This window comes from Belonocnema kinseyi, chromosome 1 (genome assembly GCF_010883055.1).
Source record: "Belonocnema kinseyi isolate 2016_QV_RU_SX_M_011 chromosome 1, B_treatae_v1, whole genome shotgun sequence".
NCBI lineage: Eukaryota > Metazoa > Arthropoda > Insecta > Hymenoptera > Cynipidae > Belonocnema > Belonocnema kinseyi.
The window spans coordinates 92703903-92729708 of NC_046657.1; the positions used below are offsets into that span (position 1 = coordinate 92703903).

The 25806-nt window shown below is 31.4% G+C and overlaps 2 protein-coding genes across 3 annotated transcripts in view; both read right to left on the bottom strand.

Annotated features, from left to right (window-relative positions):
- LOC117167709 (ADP-ribosylation factor 1) overlaps nucleotides 1–10136 on the bottom strand; it is an 11617-nt gene extending 1481 nt beyond the window's left edge. Inside the window, exons 1-4 of one of the 2 annotated variants that reach the window (XM_033352849.1) lie at nucleotides 10020–10136; nucleotides 8458–8629; nucleotides 8208–8317; nucleotides 7045–7170 (exon numbers count right to left, since the gene is read on the bottom strand). In XM_033352849.1, the coding sequence (XP_033208740.1) occupies nucleotides 7045–7170; nucleotides 8208–8317; nucleotides 8458–8605 (384 nt within the window). In that variant the 5' untranslated portion in view covers nucleotides 8606–8629; nucleotides 10020–10136. Of the gene's footprint in view, nucleotides 1–7044; nucleotides 7171–8207; nucleotides 8318–8457; nucleotides 8630–9758; nucleotides 9889–10019 lie in introns of those variants that run through there. The other variant, XM_033352857.1, reaches the window with a different exon arrangement.
- A 2297-nt stretch (nucleotides 10137–12433) lies between these two features.
- The window catches only part of LOC117167434 (solute carrier family 12 member 9), an 18162-nt gene continuing 4789 nt past the window's right edge, over nucleotides 12434–25806 (bottom strand). Inside the window, exons 5-9 of the mRNA XM_033352368.1 lie at nucleotides 23923–24192; nucleotides 23636–23843; nucleotides 22749–23534; nucleotides 22124–22552; nucleotides 12434–13679 (exon numbers count right to left, since the gene is read on the bottom strand). Coding sequence (XP_033208259.1) covers nucleotides 13481–13679; nucleotides 22124–22552; nucleotides 22749–23534; nucleotides 23636–23843; nucleotides 23923–24192 — 1892 coding nt within the window. The 3' untranslated portion in view covers nucleotides 12434–13480. The remainder of the gene's footprint in view (nucleotides 13680–22123; nucleotides 22553–22748; nucleotides 23535–23635; nucleotides 23844–23922; nucleotides 24193–25806) is intronic.

Consider the following 25806-nt stretch of genomic DNA (forward strand, 5'->3'; position numbering starts at 1 on the left):
GAAGATCCTGAGCTCGTTGATAAAAGCGCCATACGACACCTTTGCGCTGGAGAGACTTATACATACCTGGGCGTGCCACAGAGCCGCATTCAGGATGTGACACCTATAAAGGACACTCTCCGAAGCAGATACAAACGTCTCCCGGTACTACTCTATTCATTTGGAGTAGTTCCATAGACGAAGCACGAGCTCAGATCTCTTGATATCGGGACAAGAAAGGTTATTCACATGAACAAAAGCATGCATCTTAAGTCTTCCGTTCCGCGACTGTACATCTCACGCCGTCAAAGGGGTCGCGGAATATTGAGCCTTGAATGTCTTCACAACAGGATTATTCTGGGTACAGCACATAGAGTTGCAAATGGAAGAGACCCTCTTCTTAAAATGGTCAGGAATCACGAAGAAGTGGGCAAAGGAGCATTTCTGTACAAAGCAGCGGAGGAGGCTGCTGAAACACTCGGACTGTATCACGGTATCTTCCACATGAATGTGAAGGATCAGTCAATGTCTTGTGAGCTAACGTTTGCTTTCCTTTAATCGCCCGGATTGAAGTCTGGTACAGAGGGTTTCATTTTTGCATGCCAAGACGTAGTCATTTCCACCTTAACATACCGTCGCCACATTTTGAGCCAAGACATTCCCGATGATAGCTGCAGGGCGTGCCATGCACACCCCGAGCATTTAGCTCACATACTATCTAGTTGTCCAACTCACGCGGGAACGACCTACATTCAAAGGCACAATGCGGCACTAAGAGTGCTTTATTGCCATATATGTCACTCCTATGGCATTCACCTTAATATCGCTCCTCTAAATGCTCCTAGGGAAATTGAGTCAATTGTCGAGGATGGGAAGTGCCGCATATACTGGAACTTTATATTCTCGACAATTGTTTCTGTTGCTCACTCGAGGCCTGACATGGAGGACCAAAATTTTCAATTTTAAATATCTCCTAAGTTTTTTGATTTGTTCAAAAATTATTTTAGGGGTTTTCTTTCAAAAACTTAAGCAACTGATATTAGAATTTTCATCAAAATTATTGACGTCAGCTGAAGTTTTTCCGATGATTTTATATTGAATCGCTCATCATTTAAGGCAGTCCGGCTACTGGAAAAGCTAGTCAAAACTGTTCAATATTTTTTTCCAACGTTTTAAATTAAATAAAAAAATTCCAATTAATCAATTAGTAAAATAAGAATTGTTTTTGCATGCTGGTCAATATTCATAAATTAATTTCAAAATAATGATAAAAAAGGCTTTTTTCTCATTTATATTCTCAAATTCAAAACATGAAAACTAAAGACATTATAATTTGAAGTATTAAAATCAGACTTTCTGAATTGAATAATCTGATGCGGAACCGTTCTTAAAAAATTGAAAAACGTAAAAGTTGAATAGCTTTAAGATAATATCTTTAAAAATAAATATAATATTTACAAAAACGATTTGGGAAAAAATTAAAGAGAATTCTAACAAATTTGATCAAATACCTCCGAATTTAGGGTGATTTTTAAAGAGTTCAAGATGAATGAAACAAAAACTTTTAAAATATCTTTCGAATGAATGGAATGACTTTAGAAGAATTCAAAAGAATTTAGGATGAACTAATAATAATTCAGGGTGAATTCAAAATAAATTGCAAAAATAATTTTCAAATTTCTTCAAATCTTTGAAGCCCTACACCGTAATGATAAAAATCTACATTTATGGGAATGATATACAATTTCAAGGTTAAACTCGAGTGCGAAACACGAGATACAACCACCCAATTACTGTTGTCAATGCTTTGACCTTAAGTATTAAAAAGTCCGTCTTGCGAGCGCACAAAATACATTGAAAAAAAGGTCTCGGTGGATTTTCCTAAATTTTGGATACGTTGTAGATCATGAGATCCCAGATAAAAAGTTCTTATGCCAAACAGTAAAAAAATAGACAGTTTTTCGTTCGTATCGCATCAAAGATCGCTTTTTGGCACGCTAGAGTAGACATGCCGATACTTGAGGACTGTTTAGCTTTGATATTTTGTAGATTAGGACAACCCGATCAATAATATACGCGTCTGAAGGTCGAAAGAGCAATACTTTTGTTTTGGTGTTGCGTCCAAAGCCGATTTTCGTGCATGCTAAAGGAGACATACCGACATTTGAACACGGTTTGGGGCCTTTTCATGTATGCTAACAGAGATATACCGAAACTAGAGGACTGGTTGGAACCCCTGGGCGTGACGCCAAATAGTCCTCGAGTTTGGTATATCTACTCTAGCTACACGAAAAGCGAACTTTGATGCGATACGATCGAAAAACTGTCCATTTTTTACTTTTTGGCATAAGAACTTTTTATCGAGGATGTCATGATCTAAAACATATCCAAAATTTAGAAAAATCCACCGAGACCTTTTTTCAATTTATTTTGTGTAGGGTCCTTTAAAACAAAAAATTCAGTGTTCAATTTTTCTACGAATGTGAAAAAAGTTCAACCATCCCATCACTAAGTTAAGAAATGGAATTAATAAAAATATGAGTCGGTTAACGATAAATTGATTAATTAATTATATACTGTATTTAAACACTTGTAAGTCGCACTTTTTTTTTAGTTTGAAAATCAGCTTGTGGCTTATAATCCTGTGCAATTCATAAACTTTTTTTTTACTATCATGTATCAATATCGTGAACACTTAGAAAACTTAAATAATGAAAATACTATTTCAAGAAATAACAAATTTAAAAACGAATACCTGGGCATTCCATTTTGGTAAGAGCGCACTGTTTAAAACATTTTACTTTATTCAAACTACAGTAAATTGCAGGACTACATGATTATATTGCAGATGCAAAACCATAAGCCAAAATGGTATTACTTCATAATCAAACCAAATAAAAATGGTAACTAACGGATTCAAAAGGAAATTTGCCAAGCTTTACGACAGTGATAACTATTTCTTAAAAATAGATATCCTTTCTATAGTTAAACAAAAAATGCATATTTCAAATATCTCAAAACGTGTATCCTCAGATTTAGATGGAATGCATATTAAACGAAAGTTTAGAATGTATAGTTTATAAAATTATCGGATAATTGACATTTCAGGATATTCCGAGTTATTAATTAAAATAATGATTTAATTGCAAATCTCAATGTGTCTAAAATAACTTCAACTTCAAATAATTTCATATTTCCTCATTTGTTTTTTTATTTCATTCTGTTTGGTGCTGAATTCGGTTCCTAAAGTTACAAAATTATAAAAATACTTTAATTCATATATCAAAATACCCTGAAAGGGCCATTTCGCGAAATTTTCGCGGACCGCGTAAATAATCTTTCGCCCGAAAACGCAGAAAGCACTCGATAACCGCTTTTATGGTTTTCTTTGTAGGTCATTTTAGTCAAGAGAGGATTTGACACCACTTCTAACCACAACAAACCCTGCTTTGCGTCCTTCAAAAATTGGTGATGCTGCACGTGACGCGACTATTGACACTCGGGAACGACACACCTCCGTTTGTTTAACTTTATAGTCATCGGATTCCTTTTTTGCAAATAATATATATATACTTTGGCACCGTTTGACATTTTGAATTTTTAAACCTTCAAATTCAATCACCTGTGGCGACACGGAGCGCCAACAGCTGGTCGCAACTTGTACTATGTCTGAAATAATAATCATAATTCTTCATATTCGCCCATTAGAGTTGAGAGGGCCTGCCGTGTATAGGTGACCAAAAAAATCGAATTTTTTCAATAGAACCATTTAAGCAAGGGCGGTCAACGCAATGGGAAGTAGACGGCCGCGTACTATTATGACTATATTTAGTTCTCAGACCAATTGTACGCGCGCTGCTGTCGACAGCGGGTGAACGGGGCAAGGGAAGGTTCACTTTTGAAATCGAAAGCGTTGACGGTCGACTGGCCCTGGAATTTGAAAACTGTCATACGCGACTGACAACCTGAAAAACTTTTGTTTGCATGCGTATTACCATACGAAAGAATTAGTCCAAAATTATGGAAATATGATATAAAGGCATTAAAAAATGTTGCTTATCTGTCTTTTGTCTCATATTCTTCAAGTTTTGCTTTAAGTCTTTCATTTTCCTTTCATTTTAATAAAACGAAACCACATGAAAGAACTATTTATACATATACGTGCACTGACACATGCACATACGATCTAGTTCACAGACCACTTGTACGCGGCGCTAGCTCTGGGTATCTATTGCCGCTTACTTCCCATTGCGTTGACCGCCCCTGCATTTAAGAACAAAAGTCCACTAGAGAGATGAAGTGTTGCTGAATTTAGTGCGAAAAAGTTTGAACAGTGAAAGTTAAGACAGTTTCAAGGAAACATATTCGGACGCTGACAAGCTCAAAGTTACACTAACCCAAAATTAGAGCAAGCGAATTTATTGCATTGCGGATTCCAATTAAAAATGTAATTTTCAATTTAAATGCAAAATAAAGAAATTTCCTCTCGAGGTATTGAGTTGCCCAATGTCTGAATGCAAGTAAACCCGTTGTAATCTAATAAAATTTTGCCAGTTTCGAGTAAATCGGCTAAGAATATTGAGATTAAAATAAAAAATTATGTCCAGGCAAAAACAAGATTGAAGGTCTTGATATAAAAGTATAAAATAAGATATTTTGTTAAAAGACCGATACAAATAAGAAAATTATTTTTTTCATTGCGCAATGACAATTTCAAGAAATATCGACGCTGAAAAGAAAAAATTATTGTTACGTTACAATTTTAACTAAAATAGCCATTTGTGATACAACTGCGCAAAATAGACGATTGCCGTAGAGTGTGAAACTTGCAGCATGAGTTGCAGGCTCAAAGCACGAAGCGAAGGTTAGCACAAGAGCGAAACGAGCGTGAATAACTGAAGAAAAATGTTGCAATCCCACGAGTAGTATTGACCTGTTCATACGTATATCACGCGCTCTTTTTTCAAAAAACCATCCGAGAACATTATGTAGCACATTTTTATTCGAAGCTTTTTTTTAATTAATTCGCGAATTCTATGAATTTCTTGTAATCCATGAATTCCTTGACTTCCGCGAATCCCACGTAATCCGCGAATTCCGAGAATTATACAAATTCAGCAAATTACACGAATAACATGCATTCCGAAAATTTAACGAAATCCACGAATTTTACGAATATTCAATTCCGCGAATGCTATAAATGTCATGAATTACGAAAATTCCATGAAGTTTATCAATTCCGTCAATTTCATGAATTCCGCGATTTTTGTAAATTCCATTAATTCAGCAAATAACACGAATTCCATGATTTTCGTGAACACACACACATTTTTATTTTGCCGGTGTGCAAAGTTACGCACCTCTATAGTGCGCTTGCGCGCCCATTGCGTCGATTCGCAAAGTATACATGTTTTAAATGCGCATGCGTTATTATTATTCCCGCACTGTTGGATTGAAGTACTTTGCATATCATTTAGAGGCATGGAAGTCCTCACTTTCAAGGTGGGTGTTGCAAAAAATAAATTGAATCCTTTTTTGATAACTCTGTACTGCCACTCATCAACTTACCAGTTAACAACTACAATTATTCTCTTAATTCTATAAATAAATTTCCGGTTTCGACATTTTCGAATATGTGAAATAATTATTTTAGTTTCATCTACCTAAATTCCAAATAATACAGTCCGTTAAAAAAAAAAAAATTCTTAAAAAAGCGAAGATATAGCTATTAGTTTATAAAATTGGATATCGACAATAAAAATATTAATACGTTAATATATAATACGTACATAAAAAAAGTTCTAAATCACTTTAAAATGCTAAAGTTGAATGTTTGTTTATATCAATAATAATTTTAATTTTTCGCATATTTAATTGATATAGTGTCAATTTACTGGTCTGATAACGATATTTCGTAATAAAAGGTTTAAAAATTTGTTTATAATAATATATGCAGTCATAAGTGATCCTTATTTTTCATTTTGGATTCTTCTTGGTCTCATCCCCATATTTTGTTGGAATAGCCAACAAAATGATCATCAAACTTAAGCGAAGTCGATTAATACATATTTTACTCCCAAAGCAAAATTTCTCATGCAATAAACATGGGTCAAAGTACCGTAAAATTTCAAATGCAGGTAATTTTTTACATTTCTTTCGAATCTTTAGCTCTGCACAATTATGATCTTTAGACAATGTTGGAAACATATCTAAACGAATTTTTGTCTTCTTCAAAGGTTATAAACGGCGGACCTTTAAAATTGAAACAACATTACAATTTCCATAATTAATAACAAAATTTCGTCAAATTCTTACTAGAGGTAGATGTATTTATTATAAAATACGTGATGAAAATGTAGACAAAATTCAAGATTGCCGCCCAAATTTTGTAAACTCATTATTTCTTTGTTTCTCGATGACACATTTTCAGGTGTGAATTAAAACGCTAAATTATTGCAAATAAACATTTGGTAATGTATGAGTCAAAATTTTCAAAAAGGCACCTTACGAAATACTCAAAAACTCATTTTATATACTTTTCGTCCAAAGATCTTCAAATTTTTAAGAAAGATCAATGTTATTGCTACAAATTGTATGATTGGAAGTAGATCTCGAAATTTTCACTAAAGTAAAACTGGCGTCTGATTACTATTTTCAAAAAGTTACATAATTTTTACCAATGATAGAATTAAAATCATTCTTTCATTCGAAAAACGGGTACACTGGAGTATTTGTTTAAATAAATATTGTTTAAAAGAACTGATAAAATGTTAACATTTTTGTGTTCTTGATCATTCATTCTGGAAAACATTTTTTTAAACTAAATTATCCATTAAATATTAAGGCCTAAAAATATGTACAATAGGCTCCGAATTTAAACCAATGTGCCAAGAAACAAGAATTATATCAATACAAGGACGTTTGTATAAAAAAAAGGCAAAACTCACTCTTTCCAAATCATATATAGAAAAAAAAAGGAAACCGAATTATGTGAAAATTATGGTCTATATTCCTAGGGAAAATATCATAATCAGGAATGCACCGATTTAGAAAAAAATATCTCACCTGTTTGTTGGCAAATATGAGAAGAACAGCATCTCTTAGTTCGTCTTCGGCTAACATTCTCATTAATTCTTCGCGAGCTTCTCCGATACGTTCTCTGTCGTTACTGTCAACCACGAATATCAGTCCCTGAAAAAGAAATGATTATTTACTTCCTATTTGTACACAAGGTTAGTTTTTATGAACACTTGGTGGATTTTTTTTTATATAATTTTTTTTCTCATCCCCCAGTTTCTAACAAATGTAAAAAAATGTGAGCAAAATCGGTTAATATTTAGGAGTCGCGGAAAGACCATTACATTCCCCATTGATTTAACATAGAAAAAAGTCACGTCTAATATTTAAACGAGATAATACGGTACAAATAATTTCTTATTTCAGTATATTGTTCAAAACTCATTAGAGAATATGAATCAATTATAAATATTAAGTGTGAATTACGTTAAGTCACTCTCATGGGTCCACAAAAAATCCCCATTGTGACAAATTTTAACGTTACGTAATATCGTGGTTTATGAACGCTTCTTTAAAGTCATTTTTTCATAAATAATTATACATAGGAAACGAAATATTGCCCAGTCACTTTGAAATTAATTCTGAATTGTTTAAGCTTTTTCAATTTGTATAAACCTCTGTTTTTTTTTCACGCAAGTCGCGAAATGAACGTATATTCCAAACGCTACGAGTACTTTAATCAATGTAACAATTTATCTCACTAAATTTTCGACAGATTTAATATTTTGATGTACTCATTTGTCTTCTAAGAATACTTGTAAACTTTTTGACCAATATAAATTTACACTTTTTTTGAATGTAATATAATAGAAATATAATTGTAATTTTTTTTTAATTATGTCATGGTTATAATTGATTAAATAACTCATAACTTTTAGGAAATGCGTTCATTTTTCGGATTAACTGAAATTTTTTTTTACTAAATTAGAATTGTTTAAATAATGGCAAATTAGTTATCCTGAAATGACAAATTAATGATTATTTATGAAAAAAAAACTTTCAAAAAGCATTAATAAACCGCGATATTGAGTAAAATCCAAATTTGTTACTTATTGGAGTTTTTTTTACATTCGAAAAAAACTGAGGGACGAGTAAAAAAAATTCTAAGCATGAAAAATGTATTCTCTATATTCACACTTTAAAGAAGTTACCTGTGTGTTTTGAAAGTAATGTCGCCATAGTGGTCTAATTTTGTCTTGACCACCTACGTCCCAAACAGTGAAACTAATATTTTTATACTCGACTGTCTCTACATTGAAACCTGTAAAAAAAAAGTGGTTTTTAGTAGATACTCAAGCTATGTAAATCAATTTTAAAATCATAATCTATTTGTTAAGCAACTAATCTTATATTGTATAATATTAATTTATTCTTTTCTTTAGGATAATGAAGACGACTTACCTATAGTTGGGATCGTCGTGACTATTTCGCCTAATTTTAATTTGTACAGAATTGTAGTTTTACCAGCTGCATCGAGTCCCACCATTAAAATCCTCATCTCCTTTTTTCCAAAGAGGCCTTTGAACAACGTTGCGAATATATTCCCCATATCGGTGGCTGGTTATGTAAATACCTGAAAATTTAAATAATCTTGTAATTTTCGACAAAAGTGTGTTTTCAAAATATTAAAAAGTTTAAGGGATCGCACAAAACGTAATGAAAATTTTCCATAACTTTGAACCGACTCTTTTTCTTTGTGACCTTTTTTCAGATGTATCCCTTATCTTTTTAGATCACATTTAATTAGCTGTAACTACCGCAGCTGAAGTTGACTGCGTATTAATTAAAACACTTCATGACCAATTTAGAGACTTGAGTAAAGTTTATAAACAGGAAAATATTCTCTTTTTGTATATATTATTTCCTTGAAATAACCTAGTAGGAATAAATTATTCTTTAAGAAGTTAAGATTTATACCAGAATAATGTGAATATTGGAGAAAATATTTTTTAAATTACATTCAAAACCCCCATTTCTATGACTATCTTAATTAAAGTTTCTATCTTTAAAGTTGTTAACCCCTTATTTCACATGAGTGGAATTTAAAAGGTCCAGACAAAAATTTTAACCTGAAAAAAATAATTTGCATTAAAAGAAAACAAATAAAAGATACAGATAAAATTCCACGGTGGAGTAAGAGCGGAACGAGTAACGTAAGAAAAATGTTTTAAATTCTCAGTTTCCGAGGAAAATATACAAAACATAAAAAACGTCAATTTCAACCTGTCATCTAGAATCACACGCTCTCTTCAAAGAATATAATTAACCAAATTACAATAAAATTAGATTATGATAAATTGAAACAAGTTCCAGTTCCTAAAGCATCATGAAAGCGAATTTTTGCGAATGACGAATCACTAGGAAAATCTGGTTGCTCAAGGGGTGAGATATGAATGCATGTGACACGAGGACGGAACGCAACGAGCTTACGCAAGTGTACTCGTCGGCCACGCTACCATATCTGACCAGATGGATGCACAAACCGAAAGAGGGAGACAGAGAAAAGGATAAACGGAGGGGAGAGAAAGAAAAAACACAAAACATCCACCCAGTTTTTGGTCTGTCAAAAACAACCACCCCTAATTTTCGCAATAATCTAGACAAAAACGACGAGAAAAAAATCGAAGCGTGGCTTGTTTCCTTGAAAAACGTTTGGCACTAGATGCTATCGATTGTCGCGTCGTACAAATTCACGAGCCCACCTTTTGTAAAACAAGCACAACGCCCGTCTCTGGAAAATACACAGGCCTCAAAAAACACGAAAGTCGACGACTCTTGAAAAACTTTCTATCACGATGGCAGCCTTTGAAAACGAGTGGCAGCACCCGGTTGACTGTCACCTTCGACCTACTCCCCGATCGTTTTAACAAACACTCGCAGTCTCAACGTGCGGGTTCCGTAAAATCGACGAACTTCCGCGACTGATTTTGGCGAATATTAAAGTTTGACATATCGGTACTTACGTTTCAGTAAAAAAGATTGTTTTCACAAGAAACGATAAAACATAAAACCAACACTCCCGAAAAGTACCGCAAGTTAAAATGGCGGACGTGGAAAGGATTCATGCTGCGTGCCACGTATAGGGCATGAACGGTGGTTCTGATTGGTTGATGCAGTCACGTGACTGGTGAGGGCGCTCAAAACGGTGTTGTCAAAAGTGATTGGTGGATTTTAAAAGTTCCAAAGAAATTTAAGGGAATAGATAAATTTCCGAAGAAACTTGAAAGGATAATTAACACCTCTGTTGGAAGAACTTTCGTTCTCTCACTCTTACATACAACATTAAGATACGGTTATCTCATTCTATGAACGTTACAGCTATTTTCTGCGGAAAGTTTCTAGAATGAGATAAGTTCATGCTATTATCACATGTTAGAGCGAGAGGAAGAGAGTTTTTCCAACATAGTTGTTGGATCATGAACATAGGTGTAAATGAACCTCAAAGGAAATAAAAGGGAGTGATCACGACCTCGCAAGTGCACGATCTGTTCGTGTCGAGTTCTGCGAAAATTTAAATTTAATAAATCAAAAATTACTTTTTTTACACAAATTATTAATAAAAGGTCATAGTTTATTTGTAAAATAAAGTAACAGAGTAAGTCGATCTTTTCACCGTCAAAATATGAGTTAAAAAAAAAAGTAAATTTTCTACGAAGATACTTCAATTTTGAACCCAAAAATACGAATTTTCTATGAAGCAGTTAAATTCTTAACCAAAAACATTTTCACCTGACTTTTAAATACTAACATAAGAATTTCAAACAAAAAGTAGAATTTCTAAGAAAATAGTTGAATTTTGAAACTAAAAAGATGAATTTTTAACAAAACAAGTGAATTTTCAAACAGAAAGAATCACCGCAAAACTTTGTTGTTAAAATTCCCTAATTATTCCTTGAGCATTAATATTCAAAGACCGGAATCTTAAGCTTGTAACGTTTTAGAATTCTTGATAAACAGAATAAAACAATTTTAAAATACAATTGAAAATATTCTAATTTATTCTACTTGAAAGTTATTTAAATTATATAAATTCCGTGACATTTGTAACATTTTTTTGTTTACCAATAAAATTTCCTGACTTAAAAAAAAATGTTGCTGACTAGGTTCATTGTTCACTCACCAGATTTCTTTTTGGCGCGTAAAGTTAACTTTATATTAACTTTCTGCTCTTTCTGTACAATTACTGCGAGTTATTTGTTCAATTTGCAAATTTCTAAAAATTACCCACATGAATGATGCCCCCCCCCCCCCCGCCCCTTGAGCTGTTACGTAATTTAACTACGGTCCCTAGACTTAGGGAACACAGAATTCATTTGTGTTGAGACTAATTCTAGTTGTTTAAAAAAACTGAAAATACTGAAATTTTCTATAAGAATCATGTTAATAAGGTTTTTGTTCACTAATTAGTTTAAAATCAAAACAATATAAACATTAAATGCATATTATTGGCAATGAGAAATACGATAAACAAATGTACAAACCTGCCATATTTTCTGGGAAAAGAATGCTGCTTTCTTTGAATAAATAATGTGTTAAACTTCAGAACAAAACATTATTTTTCTTACGACATCATGTATAAACTGTCAAATTGCAATATTCTTTTAGGAAAACGTTGCAGAAACTTCCAATTGTTATTGCTTACAAGAAATATAATACAAAAATTAATCAAATCTGACATTTTCGCTCGGAAAAAATGTTTTTTTTTAAAGGTTTTTTCCTGCGTTATAAATATTTCCCAGTGTGTTAAGAGAGGTTTTTCAAGAAGTGAATATATTAATAATTATTAATTAAAAAATTAATATTTAAAAGAATTAAGTAGACAAAGTATACATTAGTTATTGTCTTTATAACTATAAAAATTGTTAAGTTATGTAGTTAATAATAATAATTTATATGTTAAGATAGTGTATATAGTGTAGATCTTTCCCGGTTTTTTATGTTAATAAAAAAAAAGTCAAAATATGTTTCGACTCGGATCCAAATCCTTAAAACAAGTCGTAATATGTTACTCTAGATGTAATAATTATTTTCTGTATTTTGAAATTTAGAATGTTAAACATTCAAACAATTACAAATTTTAAATTTACCCTGTGAATTTAAGTAGAATAAAATAAATGATTTGTAAATTTTGCCCTATGCATTATTAATTTGTGAAAACGCACATTTTAATTAAAATTTGTAAAGGTAGACATAATGTAATAGGTGATTTAAAATAAAATTTCACCAATTTAATATTTAAACCATTTAGAATAAAACAAACTCAAAATAAAAAGTCGTGATATTATATAAATGTTGAAATTTGCAAATTAAAACGTTGATAATATGAACAATTTTATTTCGACTTTAAGAAATAAATAAACTTTTAAACCAGAATTCACCCTCTTGTATATAAATCGTTTATTTAAAATCAAAAACCTTATAATTACTTTCGTAGTCTGCACGCAATTCGCTCTCCGCCGACAATTATTCATCTATATCGTCGTAAAATTCTAAAGATATATAATATATAGAAATATTTTTAAATCACGATTTCATTTTGTCCCACCGACAAAGCTTTCAGACAGTGCATCTCAAAATATTATATTAGTACAAAAAAACTGAGAGCTAAGTCGGCTAACTTCATCATTACATTAACTATATTAGGTTATAAAAATTAAATTCTCTTTAATCTCCCAATACATTAAGAATTCTCCTACGATTCTAAATCTCTGAACAGTCAGAACGATATTTACGCACATTTTTTGGATAATATCAAATTAAATACAAATTAGATATAACAAGTTAACAAACAGTTAAAAATATTTCTATAACCTTTTTCTCAGTTACTTACAAATTGTAAGGTTCAGCGCTCAGAAGGTCGTAACCCACTTGCTCTACAAAAATACATATTTAAAGAGCATAAAAAGTCTTCTAGGCAAAAATTGACCTGAAAAAGCTACATAATAATATTCTTTTAATTTTGAAGAAGGCAAATTATTTTTAAGATAGGTATGGAATCTATTTTTATGGTTTATTCTATTACATGTAAGTTATGCGAAGAACCAGAAATAACTATTAATACTAACCATCAATAATTTTCATTTATATTTCATTGACCGCGATTTTAATTATACAGTGAAAATGTAAATAAATAATAACTTTCAGGCTCTAATTTCAGGCCACTCTGTTTTTCGCATTGTGACTTACGATGCTATAATTTTGAAAACAATTTTAAATCAATCAATAAAAACATCATTTTTGATATTAGTGTGGCTTACGACTTTATGCAACTAGATGTACAAAGTGCTTAAAAAAATACCCATAGAAAATAAAATATTTGGTGTTACTTTTTACATTAATCTTGTTAATATTACGGGGAATTGGCTGGAATTTTCGTTACCTTTAATACAAAATGTCGCGCATACTGCTGTTCAATATCTGAACGTTATAATGTCGTTGAAGTTACGGCGCTAACTCCATGGACCAATATCGTTGGTGGCAAATCTACAGTCAACTCCGTAAGCAACTGCAGATATTGTTGATGTGCCACATCTTTTCCCCAGGTAGTTGAAACAGGTGGTGCCGGTAGGTACATAAAAATCGCTGCCGTTTGTGAGGAGTGCTCCCTAATTAATTTATTGATACTGAAAATAATGCGTAAGAGTTAAAAGGTGTAATTAATTAATTGGCGTATAAAAGGGGGTTTAGGGCACTTGGAAAAATTCTTTCTCACTGCCACCACTATCTAGGGAATAATTAGCAGAGTTGTAAGGTTATAACCTTACATTTCAAAATTATTTTATTTTCATTTCATTTTCAAGATTATTTCAAAATTTCCATAAAATTAACTTTTTTTAACGAACGTTAAATAGGCAGGGTCGAAAGAAAATTATTATGGAAATCAAAAACAATACCATCTTGCATCGGAACCCCCATGAAATGTGCGCGGAATCGAACGATTGATATGTAACTTGGTTTTCCATGCAAGCAAAGTAGGTTTAAAAGATGCACTGTCTACAGAATCATATACAGTTTATTAGAATTTCAATTTTTATTGATATTTTGAAGAGCGTCTACAGAGTCTTCTAAATTTTTGCCAGATTTTTACATGCAATTCTGCAGAAGATAATTAATAATAATAATTTAATAATAAAAAAATCGATTTAGATCAATTCGGAAATTAAAAATTCGCCAGAATGCACTCAAATAATTGTTGAACTAGATGCTATTAGAAAAATACCAGACACTTTTTCAAAATTCCATGACTTTTGCAGAAAATTATCCTGGTCTTGTAGCAACCCTGTTCATATACCCCAGAAATCAACATTTTATTTGTGCTTCCATCTTTATGCCCATAAAAATTCTTGCTAGATTCGATAGATTTTCTTAGATCCAAATGAACTTGAAACAAATTCAAGATATTTGAGGAGTATAAAATTAAAGAAATATTTTGAAAGCAATGCTTCTATTTTTCATTCCACGTATAGGGAAATCGGTACCATGATTGGCCACTAAAAAAAAATTTCAAGTTTGGTAAATCTAGAATACACAGCCTCTAAATTGTATAATGAATAGCCAGGGCCAAAAATTATGCTTTGAGATTACTTTAGTTCATTATTGGTAAGAAAAAGTAACAAAAAATTACATAGCCACATGAAAAAATAAAGTCTTGTCCACCAGACAAGATAAACATTTCTATACGTGTTTGGGGTCGCTGAATCCGATTCGGGGTTGTTTTTACTCGGCTAGGTCGCATTTCGTTCATAACCTCAAAAAATTGATGAAAAAGTTTTCCTGCTGGAAGTAAAAAGGTTCAAACAGATAGAAGCGTATGGATAGAAAAGGATAGAGATATTCAATCCTTCCTAAATGCACACTTTGCATCCCACAAACTATCTTTTTCTTTCCCCGCTCTATCCGTCACGTCTACTTAAATCTATCTCTTTGTATCCTTGACTTTATCCCTTACAGTCACAACTGTCTATCTTTTCCTACCCATGGTGTTCACAACCATCTATCTTTCTCTATCACTGACTCTATCCGTTGTGGTCCCATAGGCCTATCTTTTTCTATCTTCGTTGTTCCCAAATGCCTATCTTTATGTATCCCCGACTACCCACCATCAACGATATATCGTTTTAATTTCTATCCATTTTAATCCACTCAAAAATGTAGTATTCTTATGAGTTTCGGAAATAATAATATATTTCGAATTGCAAATTCTCGCAAAATAGTATTAAACCAGCAAGGGTTTATATACCTAATAACAAAATTCCCTAGCTTTACGACTTACTAGTCGAAGTTGGAACTCTGCAAAGATGTCTTCTGAGCCTCCAGTTATAGAGGGTGCAAATGATTTCACTTGTGTGAGAAATTTTGAGTCAGCCACCTACTGGAAACCTGCCGGTTATCTCATATTTAAAAAAATATAGAAATGGATTCAATTGGATAGGAAAATAGGTATTGAATAATATAATACAAAATTTTAGTTTGCCCAACGAAAAAAAAAAGTATAAAGGTGAATAAGTGGAGGATTCATTTAGATAGAAAGACTGGGATGCAAGAACATAGGGCTATCTTATGTTTCAGGAAAGATAGAAATGGATTCATATGGAGAGGAAAATAGGGATTAAAAAGGATAGAAAAAAAATTTAAGATTGCCCACCGGATAGAAAGGGATAGAGGTGGATAAGCTGTGGATGTATTTAGATAGAAAGACTGGGATACAACAAGATAGGGCTATCTTATATTCTAGAAAAGATAGTAATTGATTCACTTGGATAGGGAAATAGGGATTAAAAAGGATAGACGAAATTTAAGATTGCCCAACGAATAGAAAAGGATAGAGATGGATAAGCTATTAATTTATTTAGATATAAAGATTGGGATTCAGGAAGATAAGGCAATCTTATATTTTAAAAAATATAGAAAGATTTAATGACATAAGAAGATAGGGATTGAAAAAGAAATCCAAGATTTTGGATTACTTAACGGATAGAAAAAGATAGGTGTAGATAAGTGAAGGATTCATTTTGAAAGAAACACTAGAATAGGGATTGGGAGTGGAAATAAAAGGATACATGTGGACAAGTGGGATAGACCTGGGATCAAGATGGATACATCGGTTCTTTCCATTTCAATTTTAAAGATGGAAAATGATTCCAGCGGATAGATCTGACCAAGTAAAAAGAACCCCGGATCGGGTTCAGCGACCCCAAAAACGTATAGAAATGTTTATCTTGTCTGGTGGACAAGACTTTTTTTTGCGTGTCTGTGTTATTTACATAGTTTATAAAACGTTTCAACATTTCTACTGTTTTTTTTAGATATATTAGTAATTTGCTTTTTAGATACTGTGGACAATCATTATCTTCACTGTATTCGCAATAACAATTATTGTCAACCTATTAATCGCATATGCACATAAAAGCTACTTGGTGTAGATGAAATACTCAAGCGTGTCACCATGAGTATTATTCTGACCAACTTTCAGCTGAATCCACTTGATAATAGTACAACAATCATTTTCTTTACAATAAAATCACCTTAGGAAGATTACAAGTTTTCAAGAAAATGCAAGTAATCTTTTCTGGGATCTCCAAAAATTGGAGGTTTCGCACATAATTATCTTTTAATTGTTGTCCCACTAGATCAAAATGACCCAAGCTTTTACTTTGGAGAAAGATATTTGAGTGAAAACCGCGAGTCTCAGAAGAGTTATTGACACCCAAAGGCTAAGTTATAATATGATTCACTCTCTGTTTACATTTCAAGAAGGTTTTAAGCTTGGCTTTGAAAATAATCGACTTTCAAATTTAAAATCATGATGATTATTTGAAATAGTTTAAGATATGAGCTGAAATCAGTGAATCAATTGTTTTGAACTATTTCAGGCCTCACAGTCCCTATGTAACAATCTATAGGGACCAAACGTTACTTTTTATCATGATCATAGTGTATTTTTTTCGCAATCAAAGGGTAACCAATTCAGGATAAATTCATAAAACTTTGAACAAATCATGTAAAATTCAAAGGAATTCAAATAAATTGGAAATAAATTTAAAAATAAAAAATGCCATTGATTTCCGTAAAATTTGAATGAATTTATAGGAAATTAAGGGAAGCGAAAAGCATTTGATTAAATTTAAAAAAATGCAAGGAGATGTTAAAAGACTTCCGAATTAATTAAATTCGGAAGAATTCAAGTAAATTAAAAAAAAAGAATAAAGAAACATCCAAAGAATTAAAAATAATTCAGGGTGAATTCCAGAAAATAATGTTAAATCTCTTCAAATCCGTGAAACTGTACTAATTTCTAACTAAAAAAAGTGAATAATGACTACAAAAGAATTCAAGCTAAATTTAAAAAATTCAAATGAATTGGAGAAATTTGTTCAATCGAAAAAATTTATTTCAGTAAAATTTAAGTCAATTTGCAGGAATTGAAGGTAAATGCACACTTAAAAAAAAAATGCGATTCAAAAACTCTAAAAGAATTCAGGATCTATTAATAAGAATTTAGGCTGAATTCAAAAAAATAATTCCAAATCTTTGAAACCCCACGAAATACCCCACTTATCTTGAATACGTTCTTGAAAATCCTGGAAAATTTATTAAAATACTTATTTATATTAATATTAATATTTATTTAGAATAAATATTTATTTTTAAATTCAGCTTCATTTTTTATGAATATCATCATATTCTTCTCATTTACCATTAAATTCCTCTAAATCCACTCAGATTTTAGTGAAATAACTGGAATTTTTTTATGAAAAAAAATTTGGTTTAATTCATTTGAATTCTTTTGAATTTCAATTGAATTGTTTTCTAGTCATTAGTCATATTTTTGGTTAAAAAAGAGTAGTATCAAAAAATTGAAGAGATTTAAAATTATTTAGTGGAATTCACTCTGCATTTTTTTTTAATTCTTTGGAATGTTCTTCATTCTTTTTTAATTTACTTCAATTCTTCTCAATTTACTTCATTCTACTTAATTCCATTGATTTTTTTTTGAATTTTTAAAAGTATTTACTAAATTAATCAGGAAATCTTTTAATCTCTGCTTGAATTTTTATTAATCTCATCGAAATCTTCTCACTCTGAATCCTTTATATTCTTTCGATTTTTCTTTTTTTAATTTACTTGAATTCTTAACTCAATAAATTCTACTTAAATCTATGGCTTTTTTTAATTTTCTAAAGTTTTTACGTAATTAATCCGGAAGTCTTTTAACCTTTCATTTTTATTAATTTAATTAAATTCTTCTCGCTTCCCTTAAATTCTTTTAAATTCATTAAAATTGTACGGAAATCAAAGAAATCAAATTTGTTTTCAATTTATTCGATTTGAAGAGCTTAAAAAAACCCTTACTATCATTGAAATCCTTCGAAAGCTTATAAAATTCTGTGAAATATTTTAGAATGCCTTAAAATTGTATAGGTCCTGTAAAATTGTTTCATATCTTTAGAAATTCTAGAGAATTCCCTATAAAAAATATCTAAAACGCTTTAAAATCCCTTCAAATGATTGAAATTTGTTAAAAATTCCTTCGAATGTTTTCAAATTCCCTGAAATATTTAAAATCCTACAGAATACCTTACTTATCGTGAAGAGATTTTTTAAAATCCACTAAAATATTGTAAAATTCCGTTAAATTCTATGATGATATTTCCTGGAATACCGGAAAATGTATTAGAACACATTGAGAGCTTTAAAATCCCTTAAAATGATTTAAATCCTCAGAAATCCTTAAAAACCCAGTGAAATCTTATGAAATATTTCAAATTAAAAGCTCTTGAAATGACTTAGAAGTTAAAAAAAACATAAAATAGTCGGAATCTTTAAAAACTGCCTGAAATATTTCAAAAGAATTTAAGACAAGTCAAAAACAGGTATCGACCCTAATTTATTACATTTATTATATTTATATTATATGTATTTATTAATTTATTAAGAGAAAAGTAATTGATGTGATTTTTTCAGTTAAAAAAGTGACTAATAGTGAATGTGCGACAGCCGTGATGATTTTTCACAGTTACTTCTTACATTAATTCCCTGATTGTTGCTATTTTTTTTAATCCCTGAAACTTGGAAGCTTCGATCAAATTACAAATTTGTTTAAAGTTCTATTATGGTGTGAAAATAGGGTACTATATAGGGACCTAATCTTGAAAACAGCATACTTTAGGAACTTTTAACTGAATATAGGGTACAATAGGAGTTATCGGGACCAGCCTGTGAGGCCTGCTATTTGCATACGCTCTCCTTCGAAGATTATTCTGAAATACTTCGTCTGTTTATCAACGCTAATTTTATTGAGAAATATTAGCTGAAGAAAGGGGATTCACCAGCCTCCTGTCACCAAGAGTTGAAAATGGCCCATGTGTTGAAAACGGCCATGCGGTGGCGCTAGTAGTGACTTTGTTCTAATTGTTTTGACTGTTATATGTCTTTTCTCATTTAGAGCCTTTACAAAAATCTTAAAAATGTACCAAGGAAACGGTTTATTTATATAATTTATGAAAATGAGGCCATAAAAGTAAACTCAGGGAACACCTGAAGACCCCGAATAAAAGAGTTAGAAGTTTTTTAATAATTATGAAAGATCTGAGGAGAAATGGTTTCGTTTGTACTTTAAAAGAATAATTTTAGGTTTTACAGATTTAAACAAAATTTAGGGTTAAAAGAATATGCAAGACTTTGAGACCATTTTTAAAATTTTTTTTTGGATTTACAAATTTTTTAGGTAAACTGAATTTTGTCAGGGTGTGAAAAAAAGTTCTTACAATATATGGGAAATTTTTAAATGATTGGTTTGTAAGGAATTTCAAGAAAAAAAAGATCACAAAACATTTTAAATTACAGTGAAACTCTTTTATAGCGTCGATTTTTGGGCTGATGGTGGGTGGAAACTAAGTCACTAGAGCCCGCTCCGCATGGGCTATAGTAAGGAGGGCTATTGAAGAGTTTCACTGTATTTCCTAAAATTGTTTAAAAGTGTTTGAAAGATTCTAAATAATTTTAGAAAAAAATTGATTACGTTTAAGAGATATTCAACAGTTTTGAAACGATTAAAAAATAAGTAAACCTTGTCAAGATTTTTTAAGAATTTTGTAAAGTTTCACGAAAATGAAAGACATTTTTTCAAGTTCCTAGGAAAAATTAAAATAATTTTTTATTTTGCAAAATTAATTTGAAGAGATTATTTGAAAAGATTTTAGACGATTTCAAAAATAGTCAAAGAAGAATCTTAAGGTTTTTAAGGCAACTTTTTAAATTTTGCAGACTAAATAAAAAATGCAGGAGAAATTTGAATAATTTTTAAAGATCAGAAGGTTTAGAAGGTCTGGCAAGATTAAAAAAAAGAAAGAGTTTTCCTTATATTCGTGTAAAATTTTTAAATAATGTTTTATTTTGAAAAATGAACTTTAAGAGAAAATTTAAAAAGGTTTTTGAACATAAAAAACGATTTCCTAAAATTAATAAAAATAGTTTGAAAGATTTTAACGCAAAATGATTTAATTTGGTATGATTGCAAAATAAAAACAAACAAAAATCGTGTAAATTCAAGAAATGTTTAGTAGAATTTAAAATTTCATAAATTTTCAAGAGAATAAGCCAATTTTTTTAATTGCTGGGGAAATTTAGAAGATTATGAGGTAATATTTTTAAATTTCGAACAATATTTAACAATGTTGAAAAAATTCGTGTTAGTTAAAAATATTTTTAGGAATTTAAGATGTTTCAAATAGTTTACAAATATTTAAAAACTCGGAAACATTTTCGAAAATTTATAATTTATTTCTTGATATCTTCCCAACTTCTAAAAGTTCTAAACATCTTTTAAAAGGACCCGAATTTGTCATAATATTTTGTAAAATCCTATATTATTAAAAAATTTCTTTAAAATCTTCTAGATTCTTTTCTGACACGTCTAAAATATTTAAAAATCTTTTAAATTTTCTCAAGAATCTTATGAAAATTATATTTACATGAATTTAAAAAGAAGGTGATAATACTTATTTTCTTGTTCTCAATTATCAGAATTTAATTTCAACATGGAATTATTATAGCACTTCGAAAAGTAATATTTGATTAATTTGAGTGTTGCCAGATATAAACAAATATTCGTTAATGATCTTTCTTTAAGAGTGACATACAAATGTTAAAATATTTTAGCTTCGCTACATAGTCTAATTGATTAAATATGTATATACATATATATAATTATATTTATTACATACTAGCATTATATTGTTAAACATCAAAATAAAAAAAATTAGTTATTCATCACTATATTTAAAAGTGTTTGAATATCCGGGACTAATACAAAATAAAGAAAAAAAATTCTATTGCTGAAATTTAAGTTTGACGAAATTTAAAACTGCCAAAAATAATTAATAAATTATTATTAAATAATTAATTAAATTGTTTCCATTATTTATGATTCTATTATTAGCTCATAAATTGATAATCAATTAACTATATTCAGCAGTTCTAAATTTCGAGAATTAAAATACTTGTGGGAATTTGATAATTCGTTATTTTTACAAGTTTTTCTTGAAGTGACTAAAATTTAATTTCGAATATTTTTAAATTCGGGATTTTATTTGTTGCCAATTAAAAATCTTGTCGTTATTTCAAATTTAGAACATTTTATAATTCGATAATAATATATATTTCACGCATTTTTTTCATTCATTTGTGTATTCGTTATTTATTTATTTATAAGTTCTGAATATCACTGCTATTTTGTTGTTTGTTTTAATTATGTCAATTATGCCGATCTTTCGTATATTAAACAAAAAAATACGTAAGTACATAAGTCTCATTTGCTACCTGATTTTACACTTTGAAAAAAACATAATTTTTAAGGGGTTTTCATATATATTTTATAAATATTATGCAATTTTTCTATGGTACTGCATGGATTTGTAGAACAAAGATACTACTAGCGACGCCACACGGCTGTATTTAACTCTCGTGACACCTTTTTTTGAGTGGGCAGTACAGTAGAAGCATCCCCATGGGATTCACTAAGTCGGCTGAAAATTTGATAATAATATTATGAATGTTCAATACTCACTTAAGTATGTAAGCTCGAGAAACATTGCTGGGCACGATATCGGTCGAATCTGAGGATTCGAAAATACCGGGTTCCACGTCTTGTTTTGAACTGACCAAAGCTCGACCCTTCAATCCTCCAATTTGTGCACCCCAATTGGGTATTCTAGTAATAGAGGCTGAAATTCGGAGCATGTTCAACAGCTTCTTCAGTCTGTGTTCGTTGGAGATTTTTGGAGGTGCGTCAATTGAGCTGCTTGACTCTCCATCACTCATACTTTCCGAGACCTCACAGTGGAAGACACGTAGGTGTAAATTTTTCCAAACTGGCACCATATTTATGATGCACGCTAGCTGGAGCATAAAGAGAGATGTTGTGTCAAAAGGATCGTGATCTGTAGGCTGGAAAAAGTTCACTGGCCATACGTCGATGTATTTGAAATTTGAATTTCTGAAAACGGAAAAACGTATCATTAATGTTAATTAGCGAAAATGTAGTGCATTTAACATGTTAAGGCACTTTGTTTTTTATGAAAAAAGTATTTAAAAATTAGTGTCAAAACCTCTATTAAAAACCGGCCTGACCAGGAGGCCTTGGGCGTGAGTCTAGAACCCCTGTTTATTTCTAGACATGAAAATTCACTTACTTTATGAACTGCGACTTGTCTAGATTGTGGAAATTTCGGCAGAGACATAGATTCTTCTTCATCTTCAATACATCCGAGCACATACCAAGATATTGCTGCGGGTCCATAGTTTTCTCTTCATTTATAGGCCTCAACGGAAAAATCGTTCCATTCGCGTAAGTTCCATTCTCGAAGTTCGCCGTGGAATACTGCGAAGTCTTAAAAAAGTCTTGAGGCACGTGGTCGTCGTAGAATCCTAAAACGATCGTATTAGGTTTCATTGCCCCCATTCCAGAAAGTCTGACGAGATGATGGAGTCCCTCTCGCACTGTTTTCGTCACCGTAAGTTCGATAAACGCCTTGACTTTCATATGGTCGACGAGACTCAACCAGTGCGGATATTCGTCGATCGTCGGATCCAAGTTCTGACCCGAGAACTCGCCCACTTTCACATGTCCAATTACATACAAGCCGCCTTTTTTCAGATCGTTGACGAAATCTATGAGAGGACAGGAAGACCGTGGAGAAGAAACCATCAGAAGTATTTGCGGCCGCCAGAATTTAACGTGATCCTTGCGAGAATCCAGCATTAGGAGATATTTTCGAACTTGGTGGAATATCAATGCCTGCGATATACTGCCCCAGGCTGCATTTTTGCTGGGAGAAAAGAGGTGAAGGACGATGACGAGAATTAGGCAGAGGATTATACTACTGGAGGCATAAATGCTATTTATCGTAAACATCATTATGATCGTGCCAAGGAGGCCAATCGTTGCTGTGTGCCATGTGAAATAGTTGAAAGTCGGCCTGGAAATGATTATATTTTTAGATTAAATTCATTTCAACCTAATTCAAATCGAAAACTTACCTCACGGATTTTACTTTCACTTTCACATTTAATTATTTACCTAAAGTTCGGTGCACTTGCTAATTCTAAGCCGAGGCACGCCAAGTTGGTAGCCAGATAGCTCAATAAGAAAAGTACAGAATTAATCTGCGCGATGACGTTTAAAGAACCGATCAACAAAATGAATTGAACAAGAACCCAGGAAGTCAGAACGGCAGCGATTGGATTTCCCCGCCCCGTGCCTTGTACTATATAATTCAGTCCAGAACCTGAAAATAATGATTCATAATCTCAGATTCTAAATAAGTATACATAGATTCAAGCTACATGTTATTTTTATTTACTTACCAAAAATATTGTCTTTAGCAAGTGCTTCTAGCACTCTACTTGACCCAATCAAGTTGCTCAAAGCCGCACTGTAGGTCGCAGTGAGGATTCCAACGGCCACAAATTCTGGCCGGATGTTGATTTTCATCATATACAGAAAATAGTTCTGCAGCAAAAAGCGACTCGACGTTGCTGCCGTAAAGATGGATAGTAGAATATAACATACAAATGTGAATAAAACGGCAGAGAGAGTTCCGTGAGGAATATTGCGACCTGGATTTTTCAGTTCACCTATCAGAATAAAGGGATGGTATTATTAAATTTTAAGCATTGTTATTAAAAATAAATATGAACCTCTTTGAATGCTTATATAAACAACTCTTAATTCAACTTTAACTGTGACTTAAAGTGGTCAACTTTTTGTCCACTACCCTTAAGATTATTTAAGATAAAATTTTCAAAACTACCGAAAGCAGAAATGGAAGAAGGCGCGCGCATGATTTCCTAATTTCTTTCTAACATTTTATTTGCATTATTTGCAAATAATAGCATATTACATCATAAGTAGGATTAGGCACGTCTTTACACGTGGAGCTAACAGTTCGCAGGACGAGTATTGAAGACGTGTGTAACCCTACGAGTGATGCATGATATTTTATTTGAAACCACTATTTTATGAGCCTGATTGTTTTTCAACGTATAAATTATATCGCTAACCTAAGTGACCCAGACTTTGTCAATTTATTTTACTACCGAAACTCAACCAGTTTTTATGATAATCGTGTAGCGCATTCAAAAGAAAACTTTTCTTCTCTTGACTTTTCTCCATATCGTGCGTTATTTAGCTTAAAATGTTAATTTTCGTGTGTTTTGGAATTTTGTGAATTCTTTATCTCTGGTAATTTTTGACTTTGTGAAAATAAGTCATCAAGGTATAAAATGTTTGTATTTTTGAATACTATGAATATCCGTACAGAGAATTTTTAAATAAAAAAAAAGCGGTCTCAAAAATATTCAAAATGCACTCACTTTTTGAATTTTTATCCAAAATGGCTGGCTAACGAACTTGACCTTTAGTTTAGGACACTAAAAGAGTGTACCAAAGGCCAATCTAATACAATTTTTTTTCACAAGTTATCGTGGATATTTGACAAAAACTGAGGAGGGGGGGGGGGGGATTTAACACAAATCTAATACCTTCTCTGATGAGAATGTGAAAAGTACATTCACTAATGCAAATTATGATTCAAGTTTCACAATTTTCTCTGAACAACATTTATAAGGAAGAAGTGCTTGATTTTTGGTAATTTATAATAATAAAAACAATCAAAACATTAATTTAGCGAACTTTGTACAGTTAGTACAATTAATTTATAATTATTTGAATAATAAAGAGCATAAGATAAGCCAATTTTGAAATTGACGAAAAAATCTAAAGTGACGAAAATATGAAATGCCTGGAATCAAAAAGCATGAAGCAATTATTGGACAAGGAAATTCAGCACTTCATCACGGCGAATTCACGTAACTTCCTTTCGCAATTTGGAATCACGACATCTTTCCTTCAAGAAAACGCATCAGAATGGATGCAGAACGAAGATTACCTGCGAGGCTTAGCAATATTTTAAAACATTTAACAGTAGTGAATGATACTGCTGAAAGAGGTGCTAAACTAATATCGCACTTTAACTGCTCGATAACGAGAAATGAGGATAAAATAGTACATAGTAAAAATAGTAAACAAATACAGAAAACACTTTCCAGATATCAGAAACAAAACATTGTCTTTGGCCAAAAAATAATGTTATTTTTATCAGCGCTATAATTAGACTGCATATAAAATGAATTTAGATTATATTTCATTATAACATTTGAAACTCTTTTATGAATATCAAGCTGGCTTAC